Source organism: Ailuropoda melanoleuca, chromosome 8 (assembly GCF_002007445.2).
Source record: "Ailuropoda melanoleuca isolate Jingjing chromosome 8, ASM200744v2, whole genome shotgun sequence".
NCBI classification, from domain to species: Eukaryota; Metazoa; Chordata; class Mammalia; order Carnivora; family Ursidae; genus Ailuropoda; species Ailuropoda melanoleuca.
Window position 1 is genome coordinate 56,121,491 of NC_048225.1, and position 19,888 is coordinate 56,141,378.

At 47.0% G+C, this 19,888-nt stretch overlaps 1 protein-coding gene across 9 annotated transcripts in view; it reads left to right on the top strand.

The window, feature by feature from the left end:
- Nucleotides 1-19,888, top strand: part of NUMA1 (nuclear mitotic apparatus protein 1) — a 66,306-nt gene that overhangs the window by 26,865 nt on the left and 19,553 nt on the right. For 3 of the 9 annotated variants that reach the window (XM_034666409.1, XM_034666408.1, XM_034666411.1), the window contains exons 2-6: nt 6,480-6,553; nt 12,161-12,246; nt 17,248-17,327; nt 18,453-18,535; nt 18,973-19,053. In XM_034666409.1, the coding sequence (XP_034522300.1) occupies nt 6,512-6,553; nt 12,161-12,246; nt 17,248-17,327; nt 18,453-18,535; nt 18,973-19,053 (372 nt within the window). In that variant the 5' untranslated portion in view covers nt 6,480-6,511. Of the gene's footprint in view, nt 1-410; nt 737-866; nt 1,082-1,379; nt 1,569-1,789; nt 1,917-6,479; nt 6,554-12,160; nt 12,247-17,247; nt 17,328-18,452; nt 18,536-18,972; nt 19,054-19,888 lie in introns of those variants that run through there. The other 6 variants (XM_034666414.1, XM_034666415.1, XM_034666410.1 and 3 more) reach the window with 5 other exon arrangements.

A 19,888-nucleotide genomic window follows, 5' to 3' on the forward strand; every position in this document is an offset into this window, starting at 1 on the left:
ACCTACATGTTTTAAGATCCACATTCAAATATCACTCCATTTTCTTAGTCTTTTTACCTACTCTCAAGTAGTTGGAATTTTTATATCCTTTTGTGGGAGTTAGCACATACTGTCTTGAAATATAATTTTCAAGGCACATTTCTTATCTCCTGTGTAATTATAACCTAGCTCAGTGTAGAGACTGGGTTTAATTCATCTTTGTATACTCCCTTCAATGTCCTATAGCAGTGCCTTGCACATAGTAGGTGCTTAGTAAATATTGGTGGTGTAAGTAAAAGTTAGAGGAGGGTGGAGGGTGGGTCCTGATGACTGGTGGGTTTCTCTCCCCGTCCTGGTGAGAGTCACTGTTCAGTGGGTGGAAACGCTGTGGTTTTGTTTTCTAAGAGTCCGACATCTTTTCTTTTCGGCCATGGAGGAGAGGCAGAGGCTGTAGGCTCTGCCCATGGGTCCCAGTGCCTGTGTCTGTGAAGGGGCTCCAGCCAGTGCCTGCCGTACTAGGTCCCGTGCCTTGGCCCCTCGGCCCCTCCCCACAAATGCTCAGCGGAACAGGGGATTAGGTTCTGGCAGCACAGCTGGGATTTTGGCGGCCATTCCAGAGTCGACAATAGCACGCAGCCACCCGGACAGGACAGCGCAGGCCTGCGCTCCAAGGCCACAGTCTGCCTGGGCTGCTTGTTTGGGTGGCCGAGGGGGAGGAGCGGGCCCAGCGCGGCGTCCTGGCCTTGCCACGCAGAAGGTACGGGCTGGAGAGATTCCCTCAGGGAATGGGCTTGGGGGGGTGGCCTTGTCCCAGGGCAGGCGGCGCCGCGAAAGGAGGCCGGCGCTTTGTGTGTGAGCGGCAAGTGTGTGCTTAAAGACACAGCCGCCCCGCCCTGGAGCCGGCAGGAAGCTGCCCCGCGTGAAAGGGCCTGTGTCCTGCTCACCCTCCAAAGCCTCCGTTCCCGGCTCTTCCTCCCTGTCCTGCGCGCCGCCAGGCAGGGGCTGATCTAATCACCAGGGCAGTCCGTTGCTGGCCAGAGGGATGGACGGGCTGTCACTGCTGTGTTAAGAGAGCGAAGGGGGAGTGTCCGGGTGATACCAGGTTGGTCAGGCCGGCCACTGTGCGATGTGTTTTGTGTATTTATGCCACAGTTTGCCTTGGCTCTTGCCACTGTTGCGGTTCACGATTTTTTTGTCTACTGGCTCCCGCGCTCCCCCCCCTCCCCCTAGTGCGTCCTATTCTCTTGTTCGTGGGCCTAGCCTTCCCAGCCCCTCCTCTCCAGGGCGCCCCTCCCTCCTTGCCCCCGACTGCCGCCCCTCCCCCCTTGCCGAGAGTTCTCTGCTTTCGCTGCGCTCCCTGATCACGGAAGCTTGCTGTGCCTTTAAAGAAAGCAGACTCCTGGCTGTGACGCACTTCTGGCTGTCAGCCAGGAAGATCGCTCCTGCCAGGCTGACTGAGAAGAAAACCAACAACTTTTCTTTTGTGTGTGGGGTTACTTTCCACTAGCCCCCCCTTTCTCCTCTCCTTTCAAGATTTAAATGCTAATGGCGGATTAAAACCTGTAGATACGTTTGGCTTTAGGAGTCTGGTAAGGCCCCTCCTGCACTGAGACTTTTTCTCCCTCCCTCTTTCTCTGGGTTTTTGTTCAAACATGGACGAGGGGGTGCGGTGGAGTCTCCCCCCCCACCTCCCTTTCCTGCGCCATCCTTAAAGGGGAGGGAGAGGAGAGGGAGCACAAGTAAACACTCAGAAACAGGCGCTGGGAGCAGAGCTTGCCAACATCCGGGAGTTGGCGCCTTTGAGAGCAAAGGGTTGCTTTCTTTCCCCCTCGCGTAGATGTCAGCGTGTTTTTGTTCAGAGGGGGGAAAACGTGCGCCTGCACATTGAGCTGTAGAGACAGCTCAAGAGAGCTTCTCCATTCCTGAGTGAGGCCTGGGTGTGTATGCAGTGGTGGGGATGAAAGGGTTCATTTCGTCAGCTGGTAGGGACCAGGGTGTGTGAATATAGTAGGGGGTCAGGTGCAGATGAACTGCTGGAGTGTGCTTGCGTGTGTATGTGCAGTATATGGCTGTAGGCCCCAGGTCGGCTTCATCCTCCTGATCCGGACCCTGCAGAGCCCTGGGGCGAGGGGAGGGTATCTATCAGTAAGCCACTTTTGAAGAAACCAGGGAAATCTTGGTTTCCCTTGAAGCCCTTCTCTTGTTCCTCACCAGGGCTCTGGGCCAAATTCTAGGCTACACAGAAGTGTTGGTGTGTGTGAAGAGGGGGAGGCCTGAGTCCAGACTAAATCCCTTTAGGGGGCCCAGGGAGTACATCCAGGAAGCTGGTTTGCCCTGACCTCAGGAGTGCAGAGAAACCCTTTGGACTTAGATGAGACAGCCTATCCAGGACTCCCCAGGAGTTGAAAAGGATTATCTTTTTTCCAACTTGGCTTCTGTTGGAGCTGCTGATCCTTGGGCCTTTTACCTCCTCCAAGCCTAGAGATGCACCAGCAAGATATTTCCTGTTTTGTTCTTTATGATGAGTTAGCCTATGGCGACATAGCTTGGCCTTTGCTGGGCCCCTCTGAGGTAACCTACCAGGTGAGGTCTGGGTGCTTGTTTGCCGGTGCCTCCTCACCTATCCCTCCCACAGTCAGCGGAGGAGGAACACCCTCAAGATCAGGGTGTTTACCCTTTGGATGTGGGGTTCGCTTCGATGGTGGGATATCTCTTTTAGAAAGGTGTACAGAGCATGGAATTCTTATGGCTACAGGCAGGCAGGCTGTCAGGGTAAGTGGTGGTAAATCTTGCCATTGAGCATGGTCTTACAGATAGGACAGACCTTTCCCTCTGAGCTCTGAGCCTTTGGAACCATGGGGTGGAGAGGGGGCGGGGCTTGGGGAAGGATGTTTGAGGTGGGAGTTTGTGTGGGCTTTGGGCCCAGAAATTCTGAGAGAGGGAGCTATCACTTAAGGATGGTTCAGTGGAGGCAGGGGCTCGTGAGTGGAGTGATCAGTACAATTTTGTTGCTTTCTGGGACCAAAGGTCACTTTGGTGTTATCTTGAGGAAGGGCTGGTGTTAAGGCAGGCAGTAAGTGGCTGAGAGATGGTCTCACAAGGAGCTGGCACCCAGGCTGGGGGGTGGGGTAAGGAGGGTAGCGCTGCCACAGCTCAGACCCTCTGGCCCTTGGCCTATCACTTGGTTAACCTTAGAACTGAAACTTCTAGAACGGACCCCAGAGCTTAGCAATCCGACTCTCTGGTCCTGTTCCTTGCTCTGTGCAGGTGGTTTGCATTAGCTTCAGCCCTGGTAGGAAACCATGGCTAGGTTTTAACTCTTTAAGACCCAGAGAGGGTGTGGGCCAGGTGGCTGTTCGTCTCCTGAGTGTCACTTTCCTTGTCCTGATATATCTTCTCTAGAAACATAGAAGGGTTATTGTAAACGTGGGAATTGGTTCTGATGTATGAATTTATATTATATCAATTTTGAAAATGTAAAGAGGATGATGCAAGGCCTTTAGATTATGAAGCAGCTGCTTCTGTGTCTTGGTTCCTTCTTGAGCTCGGGGAAGAGAGGCCGCTTTATCAGCTCTGTGAAGCCTCTCTTTGGGATTCTGGGGACGCTTCTTTTCAAAGAAACGGGCTGGGCTGGTGGAACTCTGAAGGTGGTTCGAGAAGGCTTGCATTCCTGGGTTTTGTTTGTTTGTTGATTGATTGGGGGATGTGGGTGGGTGGTCCCTGATCAAGTTGAGTGGATCTCAGCAGATCCTTCTGTGAAATGATTCTGAGCTACAATTGTGGGGATCTGTTTTTCCATCACCATGACCATCACCCAGTCTTCTGGGTGGGGCTTGCCTCAGATTTCAGGGGGAGGGTGGAGAGGATGGTGCTTTGGCTGGGAGCCCTCGGGTTCCAAGCCAAGGCCTGCTTAAAGCTGTAGTCCCAGTCCAAGGACTAGCTGTGCCACTGGCTTCAATCATTCATTACCCAGAGAAGTGAATGACTGGCTGTCCTAACAGCTCCCACCCCAGTGTCCTGTGTCTGGGAAGATCCTTTTTTATGGGCTTTGAACTGACAAGGTCATTCTGGAGTTCCTCGTGTTGATTATTGGCTTTCTCCTGTTTCTGTGCCTGGGGAGCGTAGAAGAAGGCATTTGGCGTTAACACCAGCTTTCCTGAGCAGTGGAACTAGTTTTAGACAGGCTTCCCCAAGGGAGGACATAAGGGTTGTATGTTTTGCCTCTGAGATGAAGGGAAGAGGTTAGTTAAACGTCAGGTCATTTTTAGCAGCACAGCTGTGGAATCTCTCAGAGGGGGCAAGAGCTACCTCCGGTTACAAATAAATAAATTTCTGACTGAAATTTTGGACCTCTTCAGAAGAATAGCAGCAAGTCTAGAGGCAACAGTGGGGATGAAGGAGAGGTGATCTGGGCCTCATTTCCCTTGTTCCTGAATAGCTTAGACTTTTTAAAAATTTTTAAGTTTTTTATTTTTTAAACTTTTTATTTATTTATTTAAATTCAATTAACTAACATAACAGACTTTTCTTTTCTTTTCTTTTTTTTTTTTTTTTAAAGAAGCCCCAGTAGAGCATTTGGGCATTGCTGCCTTCACTCCAAGGGCCAGGCATGATCCCTCTAACTTTAGGCTAGCCAACCACCAGAAGTGTCTTTTTGCAGTGCGATAGTTGAGACCATCTTTCTTCATCTTTGCCTGGCCCCAGGGAGCTAAGCATTCAGTGCCTATGGATAGGGCATGCGGGGTGAAAATCATCCAAGACTGAGGAACACATAGGTCCTTTAGCTTCTCTGCCCTCTTGAGAGCTCCCTTAACCACTTCCCTTGCTCTTGCCAAAGCCCAGGTGAATTGGCTCATTTCCAAGACTGTGACGTTGGTAAGACAGGTGGAATCTTGTTGGGTTTTGTGGGGTCAGGAAGCACTTAATTATAATTAGCATTTAGTTAATATTTAGCATTTAATTATTTTCTATTATTTAAAGCTTCATGTATGTTTAATTTCACTTCTCACCTTGCTATAAGCTCCTCAGAGGCAGGGACCATGTCAGTGTCTCTCATTTCCCATGTAGCTTCCAGCACAGGATGAACATATGTGTGGACTAAGAAAATAACCTTTTTGCTTAGTTGATAAAGACAGTACACTTACATAGGAAGGACTAAGAGTGATGGGGAGTGGATTATCATCCGATTTATGTATATCTTTCCCCTACTAGACAGTAAGTACCTTATGGACAAGAATGGTGTCTTTCTTATCCCCAACTTGTTGTGTACAGACGGTGCTTAGCAAACGTGGGGCACCTAGGTGGCTCAGTCCATTAAGGGACTTCGCTCAAATTGTGATGTTGGGTCCTGGGATCGAGCCCCAAGTCGGGGGAGCCTGTTTCTCCCTCTGCTTGTGTGCATGCTCTCTCTCTCTCTTTCTCTCTCTCAAGTAAATAAAATCTTAAAAAAGAAAAAAGAAGAAGAAGGTGCTTAGCAAATGTTGGGTCCATAGAACCCACACCTTGGAGATGCTAATATGTGGGGAGAGTTATAGATGATGTGACTTAACCACTCATGTTCTTCATGGAATAGTGACAGACTGAGTACAGGAGGTGGGGGTGGGGCTGATTGCTCCCATGATTTGTAGGAATTGTGGGGGCTGCTGGGAGATGTTGAGGAATATTTAGTCACCAGGTCTGTGGTCTCTTGGGCAGGTTGGCAGGCAGATGGCCGATTCCCAGTGGGAAGGGAAATTGGGAATAGGAATACCAGGACCAGTACCTAATCTTTCATTAAATGTCCCATGAGATCTCTGCCAGAATTGGATCTGGTATCATCCAGTCCCTCATTTGAACCGTATCTTTGACATTTCTGTGGGAGATATAAAAATCCAGAACTTGGAGAAGTTTCCCTCAAGGACTTGGTTATTGTTAGGTAGAATTTGGGTACCTGCAGAAAGAGCCAGAAATCAACCTTTCTGTTTAAGATCAGTGATTATTTAGTGTATACCTACCATGTGCCAGGTACTGTGCTATTTATGTTACCTGCTTTGTCTTGAAGTCTCACAGTAACTGAGAGAGGTGTTTGCAAATCCCATTTTGCAGATGAGGAAATGGTCACTAAAAGAAGTTATGCTGCTTGTCCAAGGTCACATGGAATCACCATTCAGACCCACGTCTGTCTGTGAAACCATGTTTGTTCCATGATTTAAGGGTACTGTGTCCCAAAGAACAGGGTTGGAGGACAGCCTTGAGTGTTACATTTTCTGTGGAACAGAAAAATTGTGTGTAGAGCTTGTGGACATTGAATTAAATGCAGGACTCTTTACTGTTTTGATAAGTTTTATAGTAATTTTAATGTGTACTCTGAGCTTTCTAAAAATTCCCATGGGCCTTGGTGGGTAAGTGCTGAGTGAAGCGAGATTTAAGTATTCAGAGCCAGAATATTGAACCACTTACCCCCTTGTCCTTCATCATGGATATCTGATATAATTAACTGCTCTTCTTCTCTTGGTTTCCAGGTGCATTGGGGTGACTGTTTAGTGTCACCAAGATGACGCTCCATGCCACGCGGGCAGCTGCACTCCTCTCTTGGGTGAGTAGTCTTTCTCTCTTTTGTCTGAACTTCTCCAGGAAGTTTGCAGGGGTGGAAGAGGATTTATTTAGGAGCCAGAGCTATGTTAAGTCTTCGCATCTCCAGATGAAGGAAATACAGTTTTTCCTTGCCTTTCCCCTTAGTTTTTAACTTGTATCATTTCTGGTGATGTTGTTCCTGACAGTGATCCATGACACCACTTGTGTAGCTTAGAAGAGAACTCCCTTCTAAGCTTCTATATACCTCTTAGGAGAGGTCTGTATTTCCTTCTGGTCATGGGAGAGTTGGCTGCGAGGCGCACAGAGACCCATCTTCATTTGTTTCCTGTGCCTTTTCCTGACTAGGAGGGTTTATCCTGAACTTCACTGACATGCAGGGACTTTGGTCTTGAAAGGCCTTTTATCATAGGGCAAGGTTCTCGCTTTCTTTACCATGTTTCTGTCTGCTTCCATTGTCGTCCTGTTGCCTTCTTGATTACTTAAATCCTTGTGCTAGGTCTTTTCGTATATCTTCTGTCCAAGATGAACAATGGCAAATGAAAGAGTAATACCAAGCATTGGGAACATAAAGCTGCAGGGAAGCAGAAGAGGATACAGAGTGTAGTGATGACAAGCCTGGGCCGTGGAGTCAGACAGCCTGACTTAGAATCACTGCTCTGGCTGAGGTGTGTGACCCAGGGCAAGTTACTTAGCCTCTCAGCACTTTATTTTTTTTAAAGGTTTTATTTATTTATTTGACAGAGATAGAGACAGCCAGCGAGAGAGGGAACACAAGCAGGCGGAGTGGGAGAGGAAGAAAGGCTCATAGCGGAGGAGCCTGATGTGGGGCTCGATCCCATAACGCCGGGATCACGCCCTGAGCCGAAGGCAGACGCTTAACCGCTGTGCCACCCAGGCGCCCCTCAGCACTTTATTTTTAAAGTGGAGATAATAAAAATACCTTGTGGTGTTATATGATGAGGATGAGGACATAATGTGTATAGAAAACATCTAGCACTGTATCTGAATAAATAATGATTCTCGATACTTAAAATATTGCCGGGGCATGCTGTATGGTACAGGGTATTTTAGTAGTCACCTGACTACTGATCGATCGGTTAGGGCCAATGAGAAAGCCAACTTAAAAAAATTATAGAATATTTTAAGGGAAATGAATGTTTGATTTCTAAGTAGGGTAGATTTAATAAGACACTGTTTGGGGCACCTGGGTGGCTCAGTCAGTTAAGCGTTCGGTTAAGCATCTGCCTTTGCTTCAGGTCATGATCCCAGAGTCCTGCATCAGCGGGGAGCCTGCTCAGCGGGGAGCCTGCTTCTCGCTCTCCCTGCCGGTCCCCCTGCTTGTGTGCGTTTGCTCTTTGTCTCTCTCTCTCTCCCTTGCTCGCTCTCTCTCCAAATAAAATCTTAAAAAAAAATAGGACACTGTCTTTAATTGCTGTTAGATCTCTAGATAGGAAATGTGTTTAATATATAAGATGTGCATTCCTTGTTCTCAGTTTCTGAAATAAATGATTTTTTTTTAAGATTTTATTTATTTATTTGACAGAGAGAGAGACAGCCAGCGAGAAAGGGAACACAGGCAGGAGGAGTGGGAGAGGAAGAAGCAGGCTCCCAGCAGAGGAGCCTGATGTGGGGCTCCATCCCAGGACTCTGGGATCACACCCCGAGCTGAAGGCAGATGCTTAATGACTGAGCCACCTAGGTGCCCCTGAAATAAATGAATTTTAGTTTTATAGTTTTAACCGGGTATTTTTATATATTTTACATATTTTATATTTACATTACATTTCAGTGTTTTAGATCTATGTTAGAAACATTGTCTCGGGGCGCCTGGGTGGCGCAGTCATTAAGCGTCTGCCTTCAGCTCAGGGTGTGATCCCGGCGTTATGGGATCGAGCCCCACATCAGGCTCTTCTGCTATGAGCCTGCTTCTTTCCTCTCCCACTCCCCCTGCTTGTGTTCCCTCCCTTGCTGGCTGTCTCTCTCTGTCAAATAAATAAAAAATCTTACAAAAAAAAAAAGAATCATTGTCTCTTCGTTTTCTTCCCCTCATCCCCAAGAAGGGGCTGGTTGGGTTTGAGGGACTGTGAGCTTTGTCTCCATCCAGTTCAGTGGATTAACTGAATATTGCGGGATCCTTTAGCCACACTGTTTTAAGTTGAACAGTTTATTTATTTATTTAGGTCCTAGGCTTGTTTTTATGGTGAGTACTACCATTAACAGAGAAGAACTGATACAGGGCTAGTTTTATCAAACAGCAGGTACTTGTATACTTTTTTCAAAAGTAAGAATGAACATCCATTAAAATATTAATATATGGTAACATAATTTTTTTAAGAGAAATTTTAAATTTAAACAAAAGTTAGGCAGCTAAAGTGGATTTTATGATACTGTAGCAGTGTCAAATAATGCTTGTTATGTTAGTGGGAAGAGTGGCATAGAATACAACACACATGACAGTTATAGTTGTGGTTTAGAGAAAAATGATGTAAGGAAAAAAAGACTAGAAAGAAATATAGCAAAATGCTAAAAGTGCATGCATTAAAATAGTAGAATTAATGTTTTTTTTTAAATTTTGAGTACTTTATTTTACAGTGTAAAAATAAATTTATATTTTACTTGAAGTATAGCTTGAAGCTATTCTGTACTCAGCAGTTACAGTGAATGAATTATTATAGGGAATGGGGAACTTTTTAAGATTTGACAACCTTAAGCAACCCTGAAAACCTTATGGCAGCTCTTGGGTTCTGCAGTGAGCTTGGCCCTCATTCTCCTGTTTTAATCCCTGACTAAACATGAATTCATAGAGTTTTTCTGCTTCTTCAGCTTTCCAGCGATTTCTCATTTGAGAGCAAAATAATGCACAGGAAGAAAAGGTATTTTTATCTCCATGAAAGAAACTATTGCTGGATTATGTCTTTTTCTTTTCTTTCTTTCTTTTTTTTTTTTTTAACATGCAATTTTTTTTTTTAAGATTTTTTATTTATTTGTTTGACAGAGAGAGACAGCCAGCGGGAGAGGGAACACAAGCAGGGGGAGTGGGAGAGGAAGAAGCAGGCTCCCAGCGGAGGAGCCTGATATGGGGCTCGATCCCAGGACTCTGGGATCATGCCCTGAGCCGAAGGCAGACGCTTAACGACTGAGCCACCCAGGCGCTCCTGCTGGATTATTTCTTAATGATAGGAGATGAATACAGATTCCTTTAGTGACTTTAAATCAGCTAACTGGAGTAATTTTTCAGTCTTGTTAGTGAACAAGCATTCATAGCCCTCGAAAGTTTTCCTTTGATTACAGGTATTAAAAGGAGGTGGTTTTGGATGCTTAAGTCTTGGCACTTTGTTCGTTTTCAGTTGGTAGAAAAGGATCTTGGTCTGGAATATTCAGAATCTTCCTCAAAAATTTACACCGCCTTTCCTGACTAATTAGATTAGGCTTTTCCCCTCAAAAGATGGTATAAATATAAGGTGTGTGTGTGTGTGTGTGTGTGTGTGTATAAAGATGGTATAAATTTAAGGCTTCTACAGGAGGTCACATTTTATGTTCTATACTTTTTTTTTTTTTTTGAACTTTTTACCTATTTTCATTTAGATCCATCTAGAGATCATCAGAGAGAAAGAGAGCACGCACAAGCAGGGGGAGCAGCAGACAGAGGGAGAAGCAGTCTCCTCACTGAGCAAGGAGCCCAATGTGGGACTTGATACCAGGACCCTGGAATCGTAACCTGAACCGAAGGCGCTTAACCGACTGAGCCAGCCGGTGTCCCTAGAAGTTGTTTTTAGTATAAAAGTATGTAGGGGCACCTGAGTGGCTCAGTTAGGCTTCTGACTCGGCTCAGGTAATGATCTCAGGGTCCTGGGATTGAGTCCCCAGCTGGGCTCCCCGCCCCCAGCAGGGAGTCTGCTTGTCTCTCTCCCTCTGCTCCTCCCCCCCCCCGCTTCTGCTCTCTCTCTCTAATAAATAAAATCTTAAAAAAGAAAAATATGTATATATGTGTGTGTATATATACAGATTTAAGCGAATAAATAGTATCATCTGTGGCTGAGTCTTTTTTTTAATACTCTTGATTCTCTAGTGCACTCAGATAATTAAACTACTGAGAAGTACAAGTTTTGCTGCATCTACTTCATGATTTTAATTTTATTAGCCATAATAGTGCTTTGCATTTAGCACTTCTATTTTGTAATGTGTGCTTGCATTCATAATACCATTTGAACCCACACTGGTCCTCTAAAGTAAACAGTGCAGGGATTCCATCCATTTGGCAAGTGAGAAAGTAGGCACAGAGAGAAATAAGTTGATAACAGTTTCCTGGCAAGTGAGTGGAGGAGTTCCATCCAGAATCTTAATCTGGGAGCTCCCAGCCCGGTACAATCTATCTATTTTTATTTTTATTCATTTCTTTTTAGTAATGTTTTATTTCTTTTTTTAGATTACTAAAAAGAAAAGCCCCCCCTCCCCGCCGCATGGGGCTCGAACTCATAACCCTGAGATCAAGAGTGGCATCGGTTTCTGACTGAGCCAACCAGGTGTCCCATAGCCCAGCATCTTTTAAAGAGTGCATTTGTAAACAGTAGAATCTACTCATTGCACATAACTACTGTGCTGATGTTCTTACAAATACTTTGTCAAGCAGCCCGAGTTGCCTCCTTCCTCAGTCTTGCACATGGGATTGATTGATCTTTTTTTTTTTTCCCCCTGTGGTAGTAACAGAGGTGAAGTTCAGCCCAGGCTTCCTCTGAACTTGGTGGTTTTGGAATTCATGAGGTTTTCTGTAGAAGCTGACCGTATATGCTTGTTGAATAACCTGCGGGCCTGACTCATTTGCAGGTGACTGCTGGCGAGTTTCCTAGTTGTAAAGACTGACTTAGAGGGATGCCAGCCTGAAGGCAAAGAAGAGAAGCAGGCGATTGCATTGGAATTGACATTTTTGCCTGGGGTTTCCAGCTCTTCTTTTCCTCCCTCTTTTTTTTTTTTTTTTTTTTTTTTTTTTTTTCCTCTTTTTTTCTTCCTATGTCAGCAAAAGTTTTATATCTGGAAAGAATTTTTAAAATGCATTAATAACAAGATTTTATGTCTGTGTGGGAGTATATAAAACATATGTAGTGTTTAATGTAAGTTTTGAATAGATATTTCAAAATTCAGGAGATAGAAAGGGCTGTAGTATAATTTGAGCTACGGAGGGTTATAATGTAAACATACAAGAGATACAAAGGGCAGTAATATAAAAAGCCTTTCTTTTTCCCACATCTGACTTTCAGCCATCAAGTTCCTGTCGGTAGTGGCAGTGGTGGTACAGTTTCTCGTGTATCCTTCCAGAAAACCATTTTATGCCTACGTGTATGCAAAGTGTATCCCTAGTGCTGGAGCATCCTAGGAGAATTTAAGCTCTCAGTTGGAGCCAGAGGAAGGACTGACGGCGGCATTCAGGTGGCTGTTACTGGACAGATGGGGGCAGCAGCTGTCCTTGGCTGAAGTGAAAGTCCCTGAAGGCCTGCGGCCTACAGCTGTGGGTGCTCCCCGCAGCCAGAGTGCCCGCCTCTGGGGAGAGGAGCAAGCCGCAGTGCTGCTGGCACTTCCGTCGGCTTCAGCAGGCTCTCCTCTGGTTTTGTAGGTGAACAGTCTGCATGTGGCCAGCCCTGTGGAGGCCGTGCCGCAGCTCCAGGATTGCAGCGTCTTCATCAAGATCATCGACAGCATGTGAGTACACGCCACACCCCTCGCCCTTACTCCCTTTCCTTGGTGACAGCTGTGACTGGAAGGCCTGGGCAGGACTGCCAGTGTGGAGCCAGAGGCAGGGGCACGCCAGCCTCCTCTTCCGGTCACCGTGTCTGTCTGTGGGAGAGGTTTTGCTCTCGTCCCACCCTGAGGCTTCCTCATGCTTGTGCAGGAGAGCCTGCAAGTCTCCTTGCTTTCAATGCGTTTCAGGAGCCAGCTCTGGAGCTGGCTGTCCTCTCGTCTCGAGAGTCTTCCATACCCTCTTCTTGGGCTTGTTCTCTCAGAAGCTCTCCTGGCAACCTGTAGGGCCAGGAAAAAGAAAGGGGAAGCTCTTGCTCTTGAGGGAAATAAGCAGCACCTAGAAATCTTATCTCTAACCTGTTAGCACAGCGCAGATATGCTCCTTTCTAAACCATTATAGCATTTCTGGGGTTTTCACCTGCCTCACTAACATGCTTTGTGAGGTCGATTAGCATTTGATAAGCTGCGTGTTGTCATGTAGCCAGGATTCTAGTGAGCTTTGTTTTGTATCTGTCTTTAGCTGGGAAGTCAGTGGAGTGGGGCTTGCGCCTTCTATCTTGCCTCTCTGGAACCAAGCAAAGATGCATCAAGCTATAACCTGCAGTTACTGTTCTAGGCTCATATAGTTCATCCTTTTTCCTCTCTCATCAACTTTCAGGAATTATGGAGGGCAGAACTGACCTCCTTTTCACTTCTTTGTGCTGTGGGCAAAAGTAGAGGTCAGCCGTAATTTAAAGGATTGCGGGGACAGTGGAGAGGACCCTCCCTTTTTAAAGGAAAGCACAATTGACTCTGAGCCCCCAGGTCGGGGACAGACCGATGTGTTGCTGTTCCACACACAGCAGGTAGGAACCAGTGCCAGGGAATCAACCAGCTTGGCCACCCATTCATAGGGAAAGAAGGTAGAACTGAGCTTGTTGAAGGCGGGGACCAGGTCTGATTCCCCTTGGGGTCCTCTGCACCTGGCTTCACACAGTACATTGGTTAATGTTTGTTGAGTAAGTAAATGCGCGGAAATGTAGTTGATACTCTTCTTCAGCAAAGTCTGGTGGGGCTGAGTAGCCTAGAGCAGACGGATTCACTGGAGTGGTTTATGTTTTTAGTCTTTTGAATGTATTCTTTGAAATGTACCTTGGTAATGGGATGTCTTAGAAGATGTTTTTAAAGTCCCGGTGGCTCTAACCAGCACCTGCCTTCGTGAAAAGAAGTCACTGTTCTCTTGCTTTGGTATGGATAGTACCATTTTCTCTCCCAGTTACCCAGGCAGGGCCTTTCAGCATTCTCTTGAGTTCCTCCCCCTCATTGGCAGTGATCCTGTTCAGTCACCGTTCTCTCAATTTGTCCTTTGAAGACGTCTCACATCCCTGCCTCTGCCTCATTCTGGATACCAGGCCCTTGTGACTGCGTTCTTCTCTAATCTGTGCGTATTCCAGGGCAGTCCTTCCTGCAGTCCTGCTCACACTGTGATGCCCCACAGCTGGTGGGCATCAGTGACTCTTCCTTGCCAGGAGGCTGAAATCAAAAATCTTCAGCCTTGATGTTGAAGAGCTTTCATCAGGGCTCCTCTCCTCCCACCCGTCTTGTTTCCTACTCATTTCTACTGCCATACCTTACCCCATTTTCTTTTCTTCCAATCTTATAGAATTTCCTGGGTTCTGGATTTTATTAATTATGTAATCATGGTGCTGCTCAAGCTTGTTCTCGTTCCCCTTGTTGCCTGTGAACTGATGAGAGCCAAGCTGGCTTAGCTTAAGGTGTTCTTGTTGCTGTTTTTTGGTTTTTTGCAAGGAAACTTCATAGTGTAATTGTGCACCACCTATAAGTCAGCATTTTGCAATCCCTAATGAAAATAATTGTTTTTCAAACCCTAATGAAGTGGTAAAACTAGACTGTTAACATCAGCGGCTGATAAAACCATTAGGCTGACAATATCTGATCTACTTAGTTTTAACATCACTGAAAGAGGGGCAGCCAGGTATGATACCCCTTGTGTTGTAACATACAGTAAGGTGCAGCATGCTTTTTTTTTTTTTTTTTTGACTTAAAAATAGTTCCAGGTAGGGGGGTGCCTAGCTGGCTCAGTTGGTGGAGCATGCGGCTACTGATTTTGGGGTCGTGAGTTTGAGCCCTACGTTGGGGGTAGAGATTACTTAAAAAAATCAAATCTTAAAAAAAAGGGCAACGCTCTTGGATCCCTTCCCTCATCAGGAGCTTTGTACTATCACTTTGCTATCGCTCAATAAACCTTGCTTTGCTGTCCGAAAAAAAAGCATAGATCAAGTTGCTTTTGCTTTTGAGGAGAGAAATTTCCCTGGCCTAATGACAAGAGTAGTCGATATGTCCATGGGTAAGGATCTGGTAAGGATCTGTGTCCTTGGTTTAGCCACTGTAGGTTTATAAGCTGGTGGAAAATTTTCACAGGGAGGGTTACAAATTCAAGATGCACATGTTCCAAGTTGTCTTCTGATGCACTGCCTGAGCCTTAGAGTAGGAGGAGTGGAGGTGGAGGGAAGGTGAGAGGGAGAGAGAACATGAATGTGTGTGAGAGAGAGAGAGAGAGTGTGTGTGTGTGTGTGTGTGTGTGTGTGTGTGTGTGTGTGTTGGGGGAGGCTGTTGAAATTCCAGGTTAACCCTAATCTCCGTCTCTGATCCAGGACAGTGCAGATGAACTTCCTTTGGGAAAACAGATGTTCTTGGTGTATGTGTTCTGGCTTTTTCATTGCGGATGCTGCTACTGTTGCAAACCTAAATCAGATGCTAGTTCTCAGGGGAAGACAGTGGAGGACGGCAGGGTTGGTGGCAGATAGCAGCTGTGGGAATTGTACAGGGCTTGTTCCTTGGCCACTTAGTCTTCTCTCGGGGAAAGTACATTGGCATCAACCTCTCTAACAAGTTTCCCTTTCTATTTTGTGTATGAATAGCCTGAAGCAAAAAAGCTGTCCCATCTCTTTGATGTCTGTGAGGCCTGAATAGCAAAGTTTAATGGAGTCATTTTGCCAGAAAGCCTAAAGCCCTGATGTTTGCGTTACTGATGTTGATGTCTGCTCTTCCTGTTACGGAGCCTCCTTCATCTGTCCGTCAACCCATACATACTGAGTACTGAGTACCTCCCATACCCTAGCTTTCAGGGCACGCAGTTGGTGTGGTCAGTTGTAAATGATGCCATTGTATCCATCAGTGCTGTAGGAATTCCTGAGGAGTCGGGAGGCAGTGGTTCTGGGTGGCTTCCTGCCAGAGATAAGACTTGAACTTCGTTTTATTATTTGTTGATTTTTGAAAGATATTTCTTTATTTATTTGACAGAGAGCACGTGAGAACACAAGCAGGGGGAGCGACAGGCAGAGGGAGAAGCAGGCTTCCCGCTGAGCAGAGAGCCCACTATGGGGCTCCATCCCAGGCCCCTGGGATCATGACCTGAGCCGAAGGCAGGCGTGCCTTGAACTCACTTTTAAAGGATGGGCTGGATGGCTCCAGGTCCAGCATTTTTAAAGCATGTTCCGTGCAACTTTACTTATCCCAGTGGCTTTGTAGGGAAAAAGGAGGTTTTGTGGTCAAATAGGTTTGGGAAATAATGCATGTTATATTGTCCTCTTTAGAAAATGTTCAGTTTGGTTTAACCCAGCATTTCCCAAACATTTAACCCAAGAACCCTCTTTATTTTTTATCTAATGGAATGCGCTGAAGGAAATTGCTGCTCTGTGCTGAGTCAAGGAGTCACAGTGTTCCAGATTGTGGGTGGGTAGGGAAGGTGGCTCTTTCAGGAGTCTGGGAGGAGACGAGCATCTCCCAAAGGCCCTGTAGGAGTCCCTAATCACAAACCAGCTATCCAGAAAATGGGGGTGTTCACTTGGAAGAAGCCCGTTGTAATCCCATGAGAGAGGGAGGGAGGTACATTCACGGTCTTGGCGTAGATGCTGTTTATGCTTTGCAGGATGTCTGGCAGTGCAAGTTCTCTGGTTCTAGGGCCTGCCCTGCCCTCCAGAAAGCTGGCTGAAAGCTGGAGATTCAGTAGAACCTGGAGATTGAGGAACAAAAGACTCCTTCAATCAGTACCTCCAGCTGTAGTAGCCCAAGAAGGAAAGTCCACTTTCTGACTTGAAGTGGAGCCCTTCACCCCTGAAATTGAAACCGCAGTTAGCCTCAGTGCCCAGGGCCAGGGGCCTGGGCTGTGTCAGAGCTCCCCCTGCTGCCTTCCTGCCCTCCTTGCTCTCTCAGCCTGTGGCTCGCCCCTCCAATTTAAACAGACCAGCACAGCAACAGCCGCTGATCAGGAGTGTTGTCTCCGGGCGCCTGCGTGGCTCAGTTGGTTAAGCGTCTGATTCTTGATTTCGGCTCAGGTCATGATCTCAGGGTCGTCTCTGCTCAGCAGGGAGTTGGCTTAAGATTCTCTCTCTGTGTGTCTCTGCCACCCCACCCCCCACGGGCTCGCTCCTGCTCTCTCTCTAATACATAAACAAAATCTTAAAAAAAAAAAAAAAGTGTTGGCCCTTAGCTTTAGCCATCTCAGCCTTTAGTCTGTTGTATGTTGGGAATTTCCTCCTGTTCTTTCAGTGCATGGGCCTGTTTCCCCCTTCCATCGTCTGTCTTACCCTGGCCTCATTTCCCTGTGGCTTCCTGACGTTTTACAGTGGGGCCATTCCAGACTGTTGAACCTAGCTTCCCCTTCATCTGTGCTGCCATCTTCTCCTCTCGGCCCCTTCCCACAGAACTTTGTCGTATTTACAGTTACGGTGGCAGAGTGCCATCTTTTTCAGAAGGACTGCACGCCTCAAGTTCCCACTTCTCATCCACCATACCAAATGGTATTTTGGTATCTTCTCCCCTGCCTCCAGCATCTGGTCTGATTCCCTCCCAGATCCACTGCAGACCAGGCCTGAAGGAATGGGAAGGTGGTATGTAATGGAGTAGCAAGGAGGGAAGAATTGCTAAGTACTCCGGTTCTGATGTTTGTTCTTTTTCTAGCCACGGCACTGACGAGGGGCAGCAAATCCTGCAACAGCCGGTGCCAGAGAGACTGAAATTTGTGTGCAGTTTTTTGCAAAGTAAGCACCTTTCTTTATCTGGCTAAGAAAGAGCTGCTTCCTCAACTCCTGGGACTTTGGAAGTCCAGGGGAACCGGCTCACAGTGTGAGGAGGAGCAAAGGCTCAAGGCCGCTGGCGATGTACCACAAGGATGAGTACAGCTGTTTCCCTGGGTCTGACGATGCTGATGTCAGTTAGGGAAGGAGAGTGTCCCTTCAGTCCCACAGCCCGTCTCTGATATCCAGGTAGAGCCAGAGGGTCAGTTTTGGGGACTCATCACTTTGGGCTCTTGTCCCCCACCTACTGCAAGGAGTTGGAGAGGGACGGAACCATGTTACCCTCGTCCCCTTGCAAGAGGAACATTTCCCCTGGATACCTTTGAATGAATTGCCTAGGCCGTGGGGGTGGATTAGAGGCTGAGGCAGATTTAGGTGGAGGTCTTGGCCCTTCTGCTGTGACCTTTCTGGGCATAGGTTCCTTGTCTGTGAAATGGAGAGAATGATAATTGCTCCTAAGGTTGATGGGTAGTAGCAACAGATGAAAAGCTAGCCCAGTGCTTGTCAGTCCCCTCCCTGGTGCAGTCATGGACCCCGGAGTCCTCATCTATGACATGGGAGCTGTCTGCCATCTCCCCCTCAAGAGAATTATGGGAAAGGTTGATAATAGATTGAGATAAAGCAGAGGTGTTGATAATTGGCATACCAGCATAAGAACCAGGTGTCCCTAGTCTCCTAGTCTGACTCAGCTTCAGGCTTCCTCTGTGACCTTGCTTGGAATAAGACTCTAGAGTGACCTGGAATCTCTGGGCTCCTTCTCTGTGGTGCTGAGCCGGAGTTGATGAGGTGGGTGGGTGAATGCAAGCAAGGTTGTGCCCCAGAGCTGCTCTGAATTCCTAGCCTGCTTTTTTTCTTTCTTTCTTTTTTTTTTTTTTTAAACTTTCCTTGTAGTCCTTGGACTGACCTAGGATAGAACTAACTTGGATGGAAATGTGTATGTTGGGGAATAGAGGACGTAGGAGTAAGGAGCCCTACGTCTCCTAGCCCCACCAGAGACAGTGATTTTGTTCTACTCTGAGGTGTTCTGATGATCTCTCAGGGATGGTGTCCAGGAAGTTCACCCTGTTTTCTACATTGTCGTCGTTACAGAAAACCAAAAACATCCCTCTTCTCCGGAATGCCTGGTGTCTGTGCAGAAGGTGATAGAGGGGTCAGAGCTGGAATTGGCCAAGGTACCTGTGGAATACCAGATGTGGGGTCGGAGGGTGGCACCAGAGGGAGCTGCTGGGCCTTCTGTTCATCCCGGGGAAGTCGTGGGTGCTTACTACTGTGGGCCTTGATGAAGACCTGGCCGGAATTAGGCCTCACCCAGATGTCGTAGTCTTCTTTTTAGCTCAGTCTCCTTCATTCCCTGTCCTGTTTCTGAGTGCTGGCTGGTAGAGGGTAGCTTAAGCTTCATAATTAGGTTCCATGAGTTCAGGAATTCAGGTGTGCATCAGGCTTTTTGCACAATCACGTGTCCTCAGTCAGGTGTTTCTGGGTGCAGTTAAGGGCAGGGACCCAGGGCTAAATTCTAGGAACTTTGGAAGAGCCTCCAGAACAGCTCAGAGAGGGGAGCACTGAGGAGAGACAGCCCCGCTCAGTGACTGTGTCCCTTTCTGGCTTCTAGATGACCATGCTGCTCTTGTACCACTCCACCGTGGGCTCCAGAAGTCCCAGGGACTGGGGACAGTTTGAGTACAAGATTCAGGTAAGTCCTGTGCCGCCTCCGCCTCAGCTCGTGGGCCTCATCTGTGCTTTACCTCACTCCATTGCTTTTCTTTAAACAGCATATAGCATTGTTTTAAAAAATTATGTTGTGGGGGCGCCTGGGTGGCTCAGTCATTAAGCGTCTGCCTTCAGCTCAGGGCGTGGTCCCTGTGTTCTGGGATCGAGCCCCGCATCGGGCTCCTCCGCTGGGAGCCTGCTTCTTCCTCTCCCACTCCCCCTGCTTGTGTTCCCTCTCTCGCTGGCTGTCTCTCTGTCAAATAAATAAATAAAATCTTTTTAAAAAAATTATGTTGTGGTAATTCCAGCCATTCATTATAGAAAGTCTGGAAAATGTTGAAAAGCACAAAAGAAGGAAATAACAGTTTCTAGTAATCCCCCTCCCCAGAGATAACTGTTAACTTTCAAAGGATATACGTCCAAGTCCTTTTTTATGTACGTAGATTTAACGGTGGCTGTAATTGTACTGTCGGGGGTAATATGCAGAAATTGTTCTCATGTTTGTGTCCCCTGTGAGTGTTTTTTCACAAACCGTCACTCCATTTGTGTCCTCCTTTCCTCTAATGGGAAGGATTAGTAAGAGGGAATGTCTTTGTCCATCGTGACCGTCTAGCTCAGAGCGGTTACCTTCTCTCCCCTCCTCTACTTGGTCCCTAAGTGAAGAGAGTCGGTGCTTCTGCTTCATTATAGAGGGAATTGACCTGGTTTCCAGGAACTGTCATGCGGGTCCTGATGTTGGCTTTGCTTCCTGCCTGAGCAGACGTCCTTTATTTCCCAGAGTTAGGAGGAGCTGGGATGCCACAGGGGTCATGGAGGTG